Source organism: Geotrypetes seraphini, chromosome 7 (genome assembly GCF_902459505.1).
Source record: "Geotrypetes seraphini chromosome 7, aGeoSer1.1, whole genome shotgun sequence".
NCBI lineage: Eukaryota > Metazoa > Chordata > Amphibia > Gymnophiona > Dermophiidae > Geotrypetes > Geotrypetes seraphini.
The window spans coordinates 123,228,968-123,245,610 of record NC_047090.1 but is presented as its reverse complement, the minus strand read 5'-3'; the positions used below and the strand labels follow the sequence as shown (position 1 = coordinate 123,245,610).

The window sequence follows — 16,643 nt, the reverse complement described above, 5'->3', positions numbered from 1 at the left end:
ACTGGAAAATGACCCCAGGTCCTCTGCATCACAATGAAAAGTTCTGCTGTTGAGCCAGCAGAAAAATGAATAATTTTTTAAAATTAAACAAAAATTAAGTCAAGTCAGGGCCAGTTGGCAGCTCTAGTGTTTCTTTGGTATAATGCAATGTGTATTATTATTGTTATATCAGTGTCTCCTAAGAAATGATAAGTAACACTAGTGATAAGGGCTAAGAATTTGTAATCAACTGCAAAGGAGACCAGCAATCAGAGAACAAAGGAGAAACTGACAAGAACATCTGCTTTACCATATTTTTATTACAAATTGTACCAGTTAAAGAAAATAAAAACCACAAAATTTCAAATATAAAAACAAAGAAAGGTAAACAAGAAAAGATGAGCAAGCTGATTATACAGCTGTATTGCACAGATAGAATCCCCTCCCTCATCCTGAGCACGTGAGGGTAGGATGGGGTCCTGAAGGCAAAAACATATTACAAAACTGCTACATTCTCACTGGGTCTCTGTCCATAGAGAAGAGGTTTGTGTACTTCAGGACCATTCCAGCAACAGAGGGAGAGAGAGCGTCCAAGTAGCTGACCAGCATTCTCCTGCATATCACTGTAGTGTACACTGAGACTTACCAGCCAAGTGGGATTAAGACTTGGTCTAGATTTTCATACCAAATCAGTAGTGAGGATTCTAATGTATATGTTTCTCTCATGGGAATGCTAATTCATTTGGAATGGGACAAAACTGTTCCACAAAATTGCTCTATTGCTTAAGAGAAAGAAAGATAGTAAGCGAGGAAAGGAGACATTATAGATTGGCCTACTAGCATAAGAGCTAGCTCTATGGGTGCCAGTAGGTGCTGAGAACCCCCACTACTATCGAGTAAGCTCCATCATTGTGTCTAGCTAGGGGAATTGTGTATTATGTTTGGCATTCCCCAGCCCTTTTGAAATGCTGGCACCTAGGCCTGCTAGGTTTTTAAAATCTGTCATCATGATCTCTGCTTCTCTGAAGCCTCGGTATACAATTCAGTATCAACCACATTCTCAGAGAGAATTCCAAAGACTGTTGGCCATTCACAAGTGATTTTGATGCAAACACTTTTAAATAAAGAAGCTGGAAGTCTCCACAAATAGGGAAGTTCCTCCGATTTCACCAAGGGGAATTTGGGACACTACTACAGACAAGTTTGCATTGTGTTTCAGAAAGAAAAGGAGGAAACAAGTCGTTAACTGCCTTTTCATAGTGCACACCTGCGGTCAGTACTGGGGTACAGTATATTGTCTGTCTCTCCTTTTCTATTCTGAATACATTCATTTAGCAGAACCGTGGTGGTGGTGGACTGTATCACTCTGCGGATTTGGTCTCTCTGCAACTGATCAAACTCTGGAGGCGCTCTCTTCTGTCCCTTGGGCATAAACCCCTAACAGCAAAGCCACAGCTAAAGAACCAGGAAACTGTACATATTTAGGTCATCTGTCTTTTTCACAACACATAAACAAAACATACACGATTACAATGTAAAGAATGCAGTCAAATTACACTAGTACATACAATGGCTTCCAGCAGATTGGAAGCCCAGAATAAGAAAGGTCATAGCTGAGAGCTGCAGACTGTTCTTCATAACAGTAGTTGAATATAAAATATACAACATTCCAGTGCATTCAGTTGGTTTGGTCAAATTTTTTTTTTTTTTTAATTGTGCTTAAAGTCCAGAGCTGACTTTTACACCTTAGTGGTGATCAAGCACCATAAAAAACTTTACAAAAGAGTAGGAATTGTTATTGATCTCATAACAATGGTCTTGAAGCCGCTGTAGGGCAGACAGGTCTTTGTGAAAACAGGAAAATAGCTAATCTGAAATAAAATGGCTGCCAGTGCATGCTTTCTAATTTCTACCTTATCATTACAAACATTGATTTTTTTTTTTTCAATTTCCAAACACCTCTGTTCAACGTAGATGGAAATGGGTCTGCAACATAATGTAGACTGACATACATTATTAATTCTGGCTGACACACAAAAATTGATATTTGGGTTCCTTTTTTACTACATTTATAATCTTAGAGTTCAGACTAAAGGAAAGGCACCTGTTGTTTTAAATCTTTTAGAATTCTTCTTGGAACCAAATATTTGTCTTTGTAAGGCTCTAGAATTTTCCTGAGCATCTATTTGGTAAATAATGTAAATTTTATTTTTTGAAAATATGATAGAAGTCCCCTTCCAGTGCACAATAATTTGTTTGTCCTGTCTCTAGAAAAAGGCAAAAAGTGGTATGTTCTTAAATATACGTTACAGCCAAGTTTGACTTCCCCAGGGTCCTTTCTTCATATTTTCTTAGAAGTCTTGAGAGGCAAAACCAGTTCATTCTTTGCCAGGCAGCTGTCCAATGGTTAGACAAAGGCCTTTAGAACTAAATTCTCCTAAACTGCCCAATCTGTCTAGCAGAGACATGAATCTCAAACAAGAGACCCAACACAAAATAAAATCTCCTTGATATTCAATATAGAAGCATGTAAGGCTTGTGAAGTAACGTGGCCAGAATTCCAAGCTCAACTGTGAAGAACAGATAATCCTGGCCAAAGCAAAACAGAAGGAACAGCTATAGAAAGTCACCTAATGAGAACCATCACAAAAGATGTCCTACTCTTTCTGGTGGCAAGGAAGAATGCTGAAATCAAAGGATCAGACATTTGCTCGTTCTAGCTCCACACCTAAGCCAGACAATTTTATTAGCAATCTCTGGGCAATCATTTCATAAAACATTAAAAACTGGCTCAGCTTTTAAAAACTGCAGGAAACACTTTCATGTGAGTACCACCTCCCAATACCCAATTGATTGAATGCAGCAAGATTCTGACTGCAGGGCTGGCATGGAACAGAATCAAGCAATCAGACTCACTTCAAATTCTTCTAAGAAGCTGCTTCAGGATTCCTGGGGAAAGGTTGCTCCTTACCAGATACACACCTTATTTTGCTGAAACCAGGAAGAACATGCGGGAATTAATAACATCCTTTATTTGCATAGCTACCTGCTGAATATGTTTGGAGGCTCTGGATTTAGGAAATCATTCAACATAAACAAAGTTCAATCTATGGATGTTTAGGGCTACCTTAGCTTCAAACTCTTTCCTGTTGACTACAATAATTAGTCTTAAAACTTGTTGCCCGCATGGTCATTAGCCAAATGCCTTACTGAAATGCAATATCATCTTTCTCAACTCAAGACACTGAAACCTAATATTAAAATCTGAACTTGTCTGAACAAGGCATAACACAAACTGATCTCTGTCCAGCAGAAAGGATCCTACAAAACCATGAGTCAAGAAGCAATGGATACCTTTTGGGTGGGTGGAGAGAGATCTAAACCAATCAACTTCCATGCTCGACTTCCACGTTTCTTTATTGCTAATGCTGCTTGGGACACAGTATGAGGTGACTATATAGGGTTATGATATGTTTCTAATTTTCTGATTTCTCTAAGTACTGTGGGAGATCGCAATACTAAAAGCAGGACTGCAAGACAATTGCAAATGTTTTATAAAACTCATGAGTTCAATTGACCCTGCTTTCAAGAATTTCTCTGGAATGTATTTTCTTTGGAGTTAGAACTGCTGTCCCCTACCTCCTCACAGCTGGCCACATTTTTTCTCCCACTGTTATTTCACTTTTGATGAGGTCAAATTGCCTGCTGTAATACGAAGTGCCAATGAAAGAAGATTCCATCGATAAATCACCAATAAACCACATGATGCCCTTGCTGGCTGCACCCTACCTTTCCGGCAGCACTAACTATAGGGCTAGAAATGACATGTATGTCTCTCCACTGAATCAAACCTGCAGGCAACTCAACACAACTCCCATCACACATCTGTCTTTTGTTTCAAACTAAAATGAACTTTGAATCTGGAGATATCTTTGTATTAAAAAAAAAAGGAGGATGACAAAGACATCTTACACTCTAAAATGTTCCTTTCACAAAACCTAAATGGATGTATTCTTACTTTGCCTTCCTGCTGTTGCTTCCACAGAATGGATATAGTAATTTCATTTTTTTACCTCTCTACATCCACTGCTGGTAATCTGTCACATCCAAACCAGAAAATCTGTAAAGTACCTGACAGGGTCAAACCTCCTCTATTACATGCATCTCCTGCACAGATCAACTGCTCATCTCCACCAGTGATCTTTCTTGGTGTGTATTTCCTTTCATTGTGGGAGATAGACACCCATCCTGAAGGTCTGAATCATGTCTGGTCCGTGTTTTCCAACAGACAAAGCATTTCCTGGGTGCAGTAAGCGGAATGTGCTTCACTTAACTAGATTCCCAGATCCCAACTACAAGTAAAGACTCCATCTTTCATCCCATGTAATTGTTTCATAAACCATTTCAAGAGATGGATAAATGTGCATAGAAAATGCAAAAAAATCCAAAATATTGAACATCATGTTTCAGATGGAACATTCAGAGGTTGTAATTTGCTTCAGTCTCATGCACTCTCACATCCTACTCAGTGGCTTTTACTTAAGCTGTATAAGTAGCATAAAGACCCAAAAGGGCTCTCAGATGCAGGAAATGCCAGAAGGACATGTGGCTGCATCCAATAGGACCTCCTCTACTGCCAAGAAATGCTCTGTCAGTTATTCACTATTGCTAACATACAGTAAGTGTGATTAGGAGTGAAAGATGCTTCATATGACTCTTTGCATGTACATGTCCATGATTTTAAAGGAGTACAGGAAGTGATCTTATACAATGGACCTGCCAGAGGAAAAAGCCAAATTTTGTGCACACCATGTTTTGCTTTAACAATAATGATGCTTCATGAAGGCCTCAGTTCTGTTAAAGTCATATGTTGGCTACAAGGACAAGCAGGAATAAAAATCTGTTTTCCTGTCCATTGATTAAATGGAAAATGAGATTGAAACTTGTAGAGGGCCTGTTGACTTATCTAGCAGCTGGGTTGGAAGTGGAAGTTTTGTAGATTATCGGGATTTTTGAAACAGGATTAAGACATATTTATTTCAGAAATATGTATATTCTTAGATAATGTTCAAGTAAATGGGGTATTTAGCATTTGAAACCGGACAGGTGCACGTCGATGGCCGGTATATTAAAATTAATTAAACTTGAAACTTGTATATTTAAACTGTTATAATATCTGGAAATGTCGTTTTCTTATGCTTTGTAATCTACCTTGAACTGAAAGGTAACATTCAGGGCTCCTTTAACGAAGCCGCGTTAGCGGCTTTTAATCACGCGCTAACCCCCGTGCTAGCCGGAAAACTACCGCCTGCTCAAGAGGAGGCGGTAGCGGCTAGTGCGGCCGGCAGTTTAGCACGTGCTATTACACGCGTTAAACCGCTAGCGCGCCTTCGTAAAAGGAGCCCTCAGTTTAGCACATTTTTTAATCATGTCAAAAAGAGATTTTTTATTTTTTTTTTAATTTATGGGCCATTTTATGAGGTGTTTAGTTGTGTCCTACAGAAGTGAATACTTGTGTATTATTTTTTTCACACCTCTACCTTTCACAATGAGCAACCATGAAAAGCTGAAAATTTTCCAATCATTTTACATCTTGTGGGGGAGGGGAAATCAACAGTGTGCTCTGGGCAATGATTGTAGTTAACTAGCTGAAGCCCAAGTGCAACCACATGTACGCTAGTTTATTTTAAATAACCAGCAAAGGCCTGCATACAATGAATATAAGCTGCTTTGATTGTACCACGGAAAGGCATTGTATCAGATCCATGACCCTTAAAAAAAGGAAAAAAGGCCTGTGGCATCATTATCAAAACAGTACAATAGGGGGAAAAGTTTGAACAGTGAGCTGAACAGTGTTGTAAGCCCTCAGTGCAGGCACAAAAAGCTCCAGTATAACCAGCTGAAAAGCAGCACAGCCATCTGCCACATATCCAGTATGACAGGAAATGGGCATAGCAGAAGGATAAACACTTGCTTCCTCTCTGGGGATCTCCAGTATTTTTCTGATATTCCCTTAAATGAAGATAGGACTGTCTAAATTGTGGGGAACCTCTGACTGCCAATATATAGCACAGGTGTTGCTGTCTCTCTGCATTGAGCTGAAACTGGTGCATATTGTCCTAGCTCAGCCGAGTTACATATTAAGGAGCTCAAGGAAGCGTATGAAAGCAAGATGTAGAGACGTTAGAATCATGATTTAGCAACAGCTTTTTCCCCCAGATTCCAAACAGGAAATATCCTGTGGCCATATCTACTTGGTTCAGTATAACTTATAAACAGTGTGCATTACAAACTCTTTCCTCAGAAAGTATGGTATACAGTGTGCAAAATATTGTGATTCTCAGAGAATCAAAGCAGCGCAGATGAGAGATCTATCCACGATACTTCCTATTATGGCACATCTCTGAAATACTTGCTTTAGTCACCAAAGGCCTCACTTGCTGAGCAGCTTTGTACTAGAATGGGAGGAGAATCATTATTAAGTTGGTCCCAGTCCTGTGCAGTCATGCACTTCCTGTTTATTAACCATGCAGAGGCTGGCCTGTTCTCATATCCTTCTTCACAGACCACCTCGAAAAGTACTGTGATCCAGTTAACACTGGATTATGCCCTGATCTAATCTAGCATTTGTTCTAAACAAGTGACGCCAAGGAACAGCATTGCATAAAGAGCCATCCCTCTAGATAAGGAACAAGCCCCACTTTAATCAGATGTTAATGTATCACGGCGGCAGCAAATCAATGTAGAAATGAAAAATTAGTCACTTCGGGGGCAGTTCTTAATGCTTTGCTATATATTAGCCAATGACTGAATTTTATACTTAAAAAAATTACATTGGACAGGTGTTTACTTTTTGGAGCAGCTCATTCATGTCTCTTACTAAATTACAAATACTTTCAAATGACCAGCAGAAATGCATGTTGCGCTCTGCTCACAGTGCCACCCTTGAAAGCCTACGAAATATCAGAATGGCGTCTTTAATTCAGCAGTAAGATGTGGCCAGTTGTGTGCACCTTGAAGGGAGTTCTGAATCAGGACCTCAAGTAAAAAATTTTAAACGTTTAGTTCACCTGAGAAATGTGATAATCTTCATAATTGCACTATGTTATCACGAAATGGCTGCTAGAAGCCAAGGCGATGTCTTAAACAGGACTTTGCATTCACTAGATCTACATGTAAATATAATTGCCCAGTATTCTCTGCCACACAAGACCTGGTTAATTCAAATTCATTGCTCTCTGGGGGCTGAGGATTTCTGATTGCATTAAACGCTTAATAATGCAGTTGCTCTGCCATTAAGCACTGTGAAAGAGCCTATGGGGGCCCCTGAATTTATATTACAACCTAAATTTCAGAGAAGTGCAACAAGAAAAAAGAAATTATGCACAGGCATAACAGTTTCAACGAACTGGAGTCAGCTATCCCCTGAGCAGACCTGTATAGCTGTTTTTCAGCATGAGGTAAAAACATGGTGGAGCCATTCCTGGACTCCAGAGGTTTTGCAGAACAGATGCATTGTGTTTAATAAGGTGATATCCAAAACACAGTCCCCCCTAATTCTATCAACTTGTGTGCTCAAATTTTTGAATAAGAACATAAGAATTGCCATACTGGGACAGACCGAAGATCCATCAAGCCCAGTATCCTGTTTCCAACAGTGGCCAACCCAGGTCCTAAGTACCTAGCTAGAGCCCAAGTAGTAAAACAGATTCTATGCTGCTTATCCTAGGAATAAGCAGTGGATTTCCCCAAGCCATCGCAATAATGGCCTATGGACTTCTCTTTTAGGAAATTATCCAAACCTTTTTTAGCACACAAGTTATAGGATAAGATCAATTGTGCACATAACATAATTCAGTATTTGGCTATTATTTGAAGGTAACAGCCAATTATTGGCTAGAATTGACCTTAATTGGTACTAATTGTCACCAATTAATAGTTACAGATGCAACTTCCCATACTTGCTATTCTGTAAGTTGCACATGCAAATTCCAGAGTGTGCAATTATAAGGAGATGTGAACCTGGGAGAAGCAAAGCCAGGTCAGAGGTGTGTCAGGCAGTTAATTTTCTATAATCCAGGCACTTATCATTTATGTGCCTTACTGCCTACAATTCAGCACAAGCATTTACAGTTACACCAGCCACTCAGCTGGGATAAATGAGGACTTATGCTAATATTACAAACTGTAATAACAGGTGAAGCAAGGGAAGGAGACACCTGGCATGGCCACGCCGTGTGCCCCTCCCCCATCTCTCTTTTCCCCGCTGTGCATTCCAGGCACTCATGTACCTCTTCAAATCTTCGCTGGTGAGCAGTATCTCCTACCTGCTGTTCGCTCTGGCCTCAACTGTCCCTCTGCTGTCACTTCCTGGTCCTACAACCAGGAAGTGATGTCAGAAGATAAGTTAAGGCCAGTGTGAGCAGCAAGTAGGAGATGCTGCTGTCTGCTGGCGAAGACTTTAGAGCTAGGTGGGCAGAAAGGAGGAGAGATGCCGGCGCCCCTGCACCCGGGGCCTCAGCCCCCACCCCCAACACACACACACTATGCCACTGCTCACAACTGCCATTATAGAATCCACACTTAGGGACTGATTCTATATATCATGCCTAAAAATTGGCAGACTAGTATAGCGCAAAGTGCAATTCTACAAGGTGTGTGTACCTTTAACAGAATCATGCTTAGTGCCTGCGACGCATAACTTACATGCAGGCATTTAGGCCTGGTTTTAGCTGCCTTAAATGCCCGTACCTAAGTTATGCATGTATCGGGTGTATTCTATAATAATGCCCTAACTTTTATAAACACCCCTAATCCACCTCTGACCACACTCTCTTTTCAAATTTGCGCACAACTGGTGCATACTTTTTACAGAATCACACTTTCCAAGTCATGCACAGAACTTTTAATTAGTCCCAATTACAAGGTGTTAATTGCCAATTACCAGCATCAATTAGGCCAATTAATCAATTAAATTGAATGCACACAACTTTAAGCACCATATGTAGAATTTGGGGGTTAGTGCACATCATCCCAGCACCTACAATTCAGCAACCTTTTCAGAATTTACCCCCTATGTGCTCATCTCAGCAAGGGGTGGAACAGAGAAATGGCAGCTGTATAGCTTGAGTATGGTATACAATTTCTAGCACTTTTTTAGAGGGGAGGACCTTTTTTTTTTTTTTTTTTAATAATTATTATTACAGTGTTAGCCCTTGCAAGTGTCATTTTGTAGACACTTTGCACCTGAAACGGCAGCAACTGGGCTATAGCTGACTGCAGAATGCACCATTGCAGTTTATAACTCAGAACCTTCAATACCAGCCAAGCATTTCAGTCCACCGACGAAGGTCATTACAGTGTGAATTAACATCCAAGGAAGGAAAGATGGTGATGCTGTAGCTCCTGTTCCCTGCAGAAGGCCAGGCTGCTTCTGCACATTCCAGCTATCTCTGTCCCAGTATTTCGCACCAGACTGAAAAGTTCTTATTCAAGGAATTAATACAGGATTCAAACAGCATTTTGCCTCATTCCAAACATGGTGGCTGAAGAGACGTCACCTTTAACACTGTACTTCAGCTGTTAACTGGAAGAGAGCTGTCTCATTTTAATGCCTGCAGAGTTTGCTTTTCAATCTCTAAGTAGCTTGTGATTTCATCAGATGTTTTCCCTACTTTGATGTCAATACTTCAGAAGCCTTCACTTGAACAGTGTTTGACAAATGCTCTCTGCCTCATGAGGCTGAGAACAACAAATCCATGGAAAGATGTCTGAACAGTTGAACACTGAAAGACAAAGTACAATGCAGTAAAAAAAAAAAAAAGCAAAAAAGAAAGAGTTGTCACATCCGTCCTGCGGTGTGTCTCACTTCAACCCGTGTTCTTTCTTTCAGTGCTCTCTTGAATTAGGTTGGTTCTTCAGTCTCACCTCAGCCCAGCTTCATTCCTGTTCTCACCTGGGGTTAAGATCAGATTACGGAAGAAGAAAAGGATCTGCCACCAGACTTGATTTCTGTTCTGCTGGACCTGCATGTGGCATATTGTTAAAAACAGAAAAATTCAGGCATATACCGTACATTAAAAATGGCATTTAAACACAAACCTGTCTTTTCTGGCAGAGTCTCTAAAAAAATTATTTTACAATGTACAGGAGGCAAGTAGGGGAATTTTAAACAATCCAACTAAGCTCAGTTCTAAATTTAAATGAATTCGTAGACTTTACCTCTGACACAGGGCTGGAGGCTTTACTGGTGGGCTCTGTATACACTTACACAGGGACTGAACCTTTACTACCAGTGTGTGCATGCACTCCTATAGGGCTTAATTCTCCTAGGCCCAGATGCACTAAAGCCAGCGATCGTCACTAAACCTGTTTTAACAGCTTTAGCAACAATCGCATTTGTCGACCCGATGCTGAAAACGGCTCACCGCCTGGTTTTCTGCATGATCCATTATTTCCCAATCCGACCATACAAATAAGCTGATTAATATTAAAATGCCATGTAAACTAGTAGGGTGATTGATGCTATAACATGGCTTCCTGAAGCACTAAAAAAGTGATCGCTTATCGCTTATAGCGATCCAAAAAAAAGCGACTGGTCAAGACCCATTGCTTACCTGTCTAACCTTTTTTTTTTTTTTTTTTAATGGGCACAAATGCTATATATTACACATGCACAATATCTGCCCCATTAGTAAAAAAAAAAAAAAAAAAAAAGCACCCCCTCCCCCGCCGATGATGGCTCTCCTCGATGAACCAGCATCGGGAACAAACCCCTCCCTTGCACCAGCGAATATGGCAGGAGGAATGCCCACATCCTCCTGCTATGCGCGAGAAAAAAATTACAGAAAGGATACCCACTCCCTCCTGCCATTTGAGGTCCCTCGAACCCCCCCTGACCTCCCACATACCCCCCCCCCCGATCTCCCCCCGTACCTTTTTAGAGAAGTTGGAGTGGGAAGAAAGCTCAGTTCATCCTGCTCATAGGCCTGCCAATTCAAAAAGGTGGGCCTTTCCCTCCCTGGTGCTTCATGTGATGACTGAGGAAGGGCCTAAGGCTCTCCCTCTGTATCCCAGGATGCACCGGGAACTGGTGGTCTCCGGGCGGGACAGACTGAGCTTCCCTTCTTCTCCAACTTTTCTAAAAAGGTACCGGGGGGGGGGGGGGGTGTTTCAGAAGACCTCTGGTGGCAGCAGGAAGTGGACATCCCTCCTGCCTTATTTTGAGGGGAAGGGGGAGGGTAGGGGATGTTTGGGAGGGCACCTGGCGCAGGAGTGGACGGGCATCAATCCTGCCTTTTTTCGGGGGGAAAGGGGGAGGGTAGGGAATTTTTGGAGGGTGCCTGGCGGGGGGGGCCTTTGGTGGCAGGGGGTCTCAGCATAGCAAGAGGGAGTGGCCATCCCTCTTGCCAATTTTCACTAGCACAGGGGGTGGGGTGGGCTTTTTTTTAAATTGAGCAGATAAGCACAGCATCTGTGCCCATTAAAAAAGATTTCCTGCCCCCGAACATCATGGCAGGGGGCTTTCCCCTGCCTCTCAGCTGTTTGGGCTTCCCCTGCAGGCTCTACACATGTGTGAGAGTCGCTTTCACAGCAATCTATCGGATCAGTGTCAGGGATTGCAGCGAAAATCCGAGTAAATCATTTGCATGCAAACGTTTTAGTGCATCAATAGCTCTTTCTGAATCGGCCAAAATATCGGATCGGTGCAGACCCATAAGGTCTTACCGCTCCTCTTAGTGCATCTAGGCCCTAGTCAAGGGGCTGATTAGCTGCTAATGCATTTCTCTCAGGCTCCATCAAAATGAAAAAAATAGTTCAGTGAATCTGGCCCACAGGGACCAAGTCTTCACTGCTGGTGTGTTTATGCTCTCATACAGGGACACAGCCTTTATTGTGGGGGGTTTCCTCCCTTTATTGGGACATTTAGCCCTCCCAATTTGGCCAGAGTTCAGACAGTTTTATGCCCCCCCGTGGGTCAGGTGTCAGGATGTTAAACCCTATTTTACATGTTTTCAATTTCAGCCAAATAGCCAAGAAAGGACAATCCCTCAATACTTTTGATCTTAGCCAGCAACAGTATGATAAGCTGTTGCCGCTTGTGCATGTGTGTACACATACAAGATTTCTTTTAAAAAGTTTAATTCATCTGGCTACAATCCAAATGCTCTTGTGCCCCAACTAGAGTCAGAGGTTAGGTAGCAAACTTCCCATATACTGTATAGAGATTCTTTGTCGGAGTTAGTATGTCAAAGAGTCTGAAAGATTCTAACACACAAAAACACAACTGTATCCATGCCAAGAAGACAGTGTACACAGATGTATGAACTTGAGCCCTGAGCTGGTGCTCACGCAGGAGACAAGAGCCTTTCTTTCTCTTTCATGTGGACACATGTAGCAACATGAAGGTAGAGCCTTAAGGCACTGAGCAGAGAGAATAAACTTCTTTTTCTTTTTTCCACAGGCAGAATTTTGCAGAGTTTAGCTAAACCTCACTTTTAAATGGATCAGACTGTTAACATATCAACGCCCCAGCTGCACGCACAACAAATGTCTGAAAAAAACATACTCCACAAAGAGAGAGGGGGAGGGAGGGGTGAGGGGTGGAGAAGAGAAGGGGAGTGAGGCTGCTAGGAAGAAGAGGGAGAATCAGTGATCCATCTGTAAGTGATTTAACACCGTGAAGGTCCTTAGGGTTAATCTTCAATTTTAACCACACTGCTGAGACAGCAAAACTCTGATTTCATCCAGTACAAAAACACACTCTCTCTCCCCCCTGACTGTTTCACTCCCCAGCATCTCCAAGATAACACTGCCTCTTTTTATAGCAACATTTGACAGTGAGCCATAAATACTCAGCCCTGGAGCCCTTTTCTGCTGTCTGGAGCCAATTACATTTAAAGCAAGAACATACATGAAATTAAGAGCAGTGCAGGTCCCATTGTGAGGCACGAAATACAAAGCTGAAATGAGAAACAAACAGAGTACAGGCTTCATGATCCAGGAGAGGCATAATCACAAAAGCCCTGCGACATGCTATGGATAGTAAACTCTTTCTGTGGTGAGACGTTTCTCTTTTGCCACTCTTCTAAGGCAGCTCTGCAGTCAAGAAATGCACTTCTTTTTAGGTGCAAGAGTGATCTCAAAACATGGACCCCCACCCCCATAAACAGAGAACCCAATTTTATAACAGGGTGCCTAGGTGAGAATAGGTTTACCAGACATCTGGGAAAACACAGACATGTCCTCAGTGGCGTAGTGAAGGTAGGAGGAGCGCCCCCCCCACGCCTCCCCACTCGTGCTTCCCACCCCCATACCTCTTTATATTTTTGCCAGTACGAGTAGCTTCTCTGGCCTACTGCTCGCACTGGCTTTCCCTCTGATGTCACTTCCTGACCCCACGACCTGGAAGTGATTTCAGAGGGAACCAGGCCGGCACAAGCAACAGGCTAAAGTAGCTGTTTGTGCTGGTGAAGTTTTTAAAGAGGTAGGGGGGGTAGGAAGGGAGGGTGCAAGCGTGGCCTGGGGTGCAGAGAGGTGCCGGCATCTGGGGCAGTCCACCCCCCCCCCTTACTATACCACTGCATATCCTCATTTTAGAGGACTGTCTGGGTGCCCAAAAGGATTTCCAAAACCAAGCAGTTTGTCCGGGTATTTGAAGGCCCCGAGCTCGGGGCCCTGTCTAGATGATCTATACACATGCACAGATGTCAACGTGATGTCACAGGCATGCATGCATGAGTATGATGTCATCGCATTGACGTCTGTGCATGTGCAGAGGACATCCAGACACAGCCCTGAGCACCAATTTTTAATGCTTCAAAATCTGACAGGTCTGGAGGTGATGGTAGTGTTAAAAAAGTACTGAAGAGCAGCTTCTTTTTAATGGGCACAGATGTGCATTTGTTACATACGTACAATATCTGTCCCCGTTAAAAACTTTGTGCCAGGACCCCCAGCCCAACCCCCAAGAACAGCCCACACCTCCTGAACTTAAAAAAAAAATGTCAGGAGGGAAGCCCACTCCCTCCTACCTTGGCCACTACACCCCACCTTTAAATTGAAGATCAGCATGAGGGATGCCACTTCCTCCTGCTGCCAGGATCCCAACCCTCCCCCTGTACTTCTAAATTGAAGATCGATAGGAGGGACTCCCACTCACTCCTGTCTGCAGACCCGCCTCTTCAAAATGGTGGGCCTTCCCCTTCCCGGTACATTCAGGAATGCACTGAGAGGGGCTTAAGATTGGTTCAGATACCTAAGGCCCCTTTGTGATACATCCTGGGATGCACTGGGAGGGGCCTAAGACTGGCCCAGGCACCTAAGGCCCCTCCCATAGACACCTGGGTCAATCAGAATCTTAGGCCCCTCCCAGTGCATCTCAGGATGCACTGGGAATGGGAAGGCCCACCATTTTGAAGAGGCAGGCCTGCCAGCAGGAGGGAGTGGGCATCCCTCCTGCCAATCTTCAATTTACAGGTACTGGGGGGGGAAGTGAGGGGTTGGGGACATGGGGAGTCTGGATGGGCTTCCCTCCTGACAATTTTTTTTGTTTGTTAGTTCTGGGGATATGGGGGAGGGGGCCATCATTGGGGAGAAGGGTTCCGGCATGACTTATTTTTAATGTGCTGCCCCAAACAGCTGAACAGCAGGAGGCTGCTTCAGGGCTTCTCCAACAACTGATCGGATGGAATTACTATGGGCCTCTGCAAAACTCATTTGCATGCAAAATTGTTTCAACATCAATCACTGTTTTCAAAATGGACCATTTATCGGTATCACAGCGACCCATAGGAATTTAACAACGATTTTAGAGCATCTAGCACTGAATTGGGATATAAGTTAAAAAACAGGACTGGTCAAAAGTCTCCCTCCCAGAGTTAGGTAACTTGGTAGATCAACAGCAGTGGACTGAAAATCAGGAAAGCTAGGCAAGTCATTTAAACTCTCCACTGCCTCTGGTTCAACAAGAGATTCCACGGGTGGACTACTCAAACTAGCTAGTTAAGGGCAATGTGTACAAGATATAAATTTATAAAGTTTTACAAGTGAAAAAAGGTTCACAAATTGAAAAAGCAAATAAAATACTTGGGGTTTTTTTAATGCTTATAAAAACAGTAGTGATCGATGCGCTACCAAGTTTGCATGCAAATGAACTGCATGGAGGTGCAAATCATTGACATACAAACACAAATCAATTGCTCAGTGAGCAATTGATACATGCGCAGAGCCCTAATAGCAGTGACAGGGGAAGCAGCCTCCTGTCACTGTTGTTAGGGCTTCTTTTTATTTTAATGGCACAGATGTGTATGTGTTACTCAGACATGAGACCTTAGGCCCCTCCCTGTGCATCACATGGGATACAGAAGGAGGAGCCTAAAGCCCTGATTGGCTCAGATGCCTAAGGCCCCTCCCCTTGGGAGTCTGAGCCAACCAGGGCCTTAGGCTCCGCCCTGTGCATCACATGGTGCACCGGGAAAGGGAAGGCCCGTCATTTTCCACAGGTGGGGCTTGGAGCTGGAGGAACGTGCTTTTCTCCAGCTCCCAACATCTAGCAAAGGTATGGAGGAGCATCCGGTGGCAGGAAGGAGTGGGCATCCCTCCTGTCTTTCAGACAGCTGACACTGATGATTGAATTATCTTCTTCAGGCTACCAGCATACAGCGAGCCTTAAGACAGTCCTGCAGTTGGAGATTTGTTCCATCAGCACAGAGTTGTTTTCTTCCAGTAACAGCCAATACAAATGATTGCCAGTCCTTTGTTGTACAAGTTATAAATCAGAAATAAGTGCCCAGAAGTTATCCAAAGTGACAAGATAACCATTGCAGGGACAAAGTAAAGACCCCACAAACCTCCCAGTGATCACTGCCCCCCCCCCCCCCGCCATAAAAATTGGAATAAAAACATAAATACCTGCCTCCAGAACATCAGCACCTGGCATAGGAAAGCCTAGTAGAGCTGCACAGAGGTGACTTAAGTAATCTGGGGGCTTAAGTAGTCTGGGGGTTGGGCTAGTGAACCATAGAGAGGAGGACCCAGGCCCATAAGCCACTCTAACCACTGAATTCATGGTGGAAAATGTCTGTCCACCAAAACTCTACTGTACTGCCATATAGGTGGCATATAGGTGCCTTGTGTCATATAGGTGGCACCTGCAGCCATAAGGGCTATTTGGGAGGTAGACAGGTAGGTATAGTAAGTTTGGGGGGTGTTTTGGGGTCTCACCATTACCTGCAAGGGAGTTGTGGTGAGATGTTTATGTGGCACCCTTTTTGTGAAGTTCACAGCAGTGCCCTGTAAGGTGCCCTACTACTTTGTTGCTATGTCTGGGTGGCCAGTCCATCACTTTACTGACCCCTCCCACATCCAAAAGGTCTTTTTCTAAGCGTTTGGGACTTGGAGAATTTTTGGGATGAGAATGCAATATAAAGATAGATGACTTGGCAGTCTAGGCAATCAAACGGCTAGACGCATAATTAGACAATTCTAAAAGATATATATTGTATATTTTGGATGTATTTTTCGAGAATGATCTTTAGACGCTGCTGACTTTGGGCTACTAGCGCCGTAGGTCCAAAATGGACTTAGAAGGTTTTTTTTATTAGGCCGCTCTACGTGTTTAGTGGACATCATATGAGAATTGCATTCTCTAGGCATAAAATTTT

At 43.0% G+C, this 16,643-nt stretch overlaps 1 protein-coding gene across 2 annotated transcripts in view; it reads right to left on the bottom strand.

The window, feature by feature from the left end:
- Window positions 1-279: 279 nt before the first annotated feature.
- BMF (Bcl2 modifying factor) overlaps window positions 280-16,643 on the bottom strand; it is a 76,675-nt gene continuing 60,311 nt past the window's right edge. For both annotated transcript variants that reach the window (XM_033951929.1, XM_033951930.1), the window contains exons 4-5: window positions 9,935-10,004; window positions 280-9,764 (exon numbers count right to left, since the gene is read on the bottom strand). In XM_033951929.1, coding sequence (XP_033807820.1) covers window positions 9,679-9,764; window positions 9,935-10,004 — 156 coding nt within the window. In that variant the 3' untranslated portion in view covers window positions 280-9,678. The remainder of the gene's footprint in view (window positions 9,765-9,934; window positions 10,005-16,643) is intronic.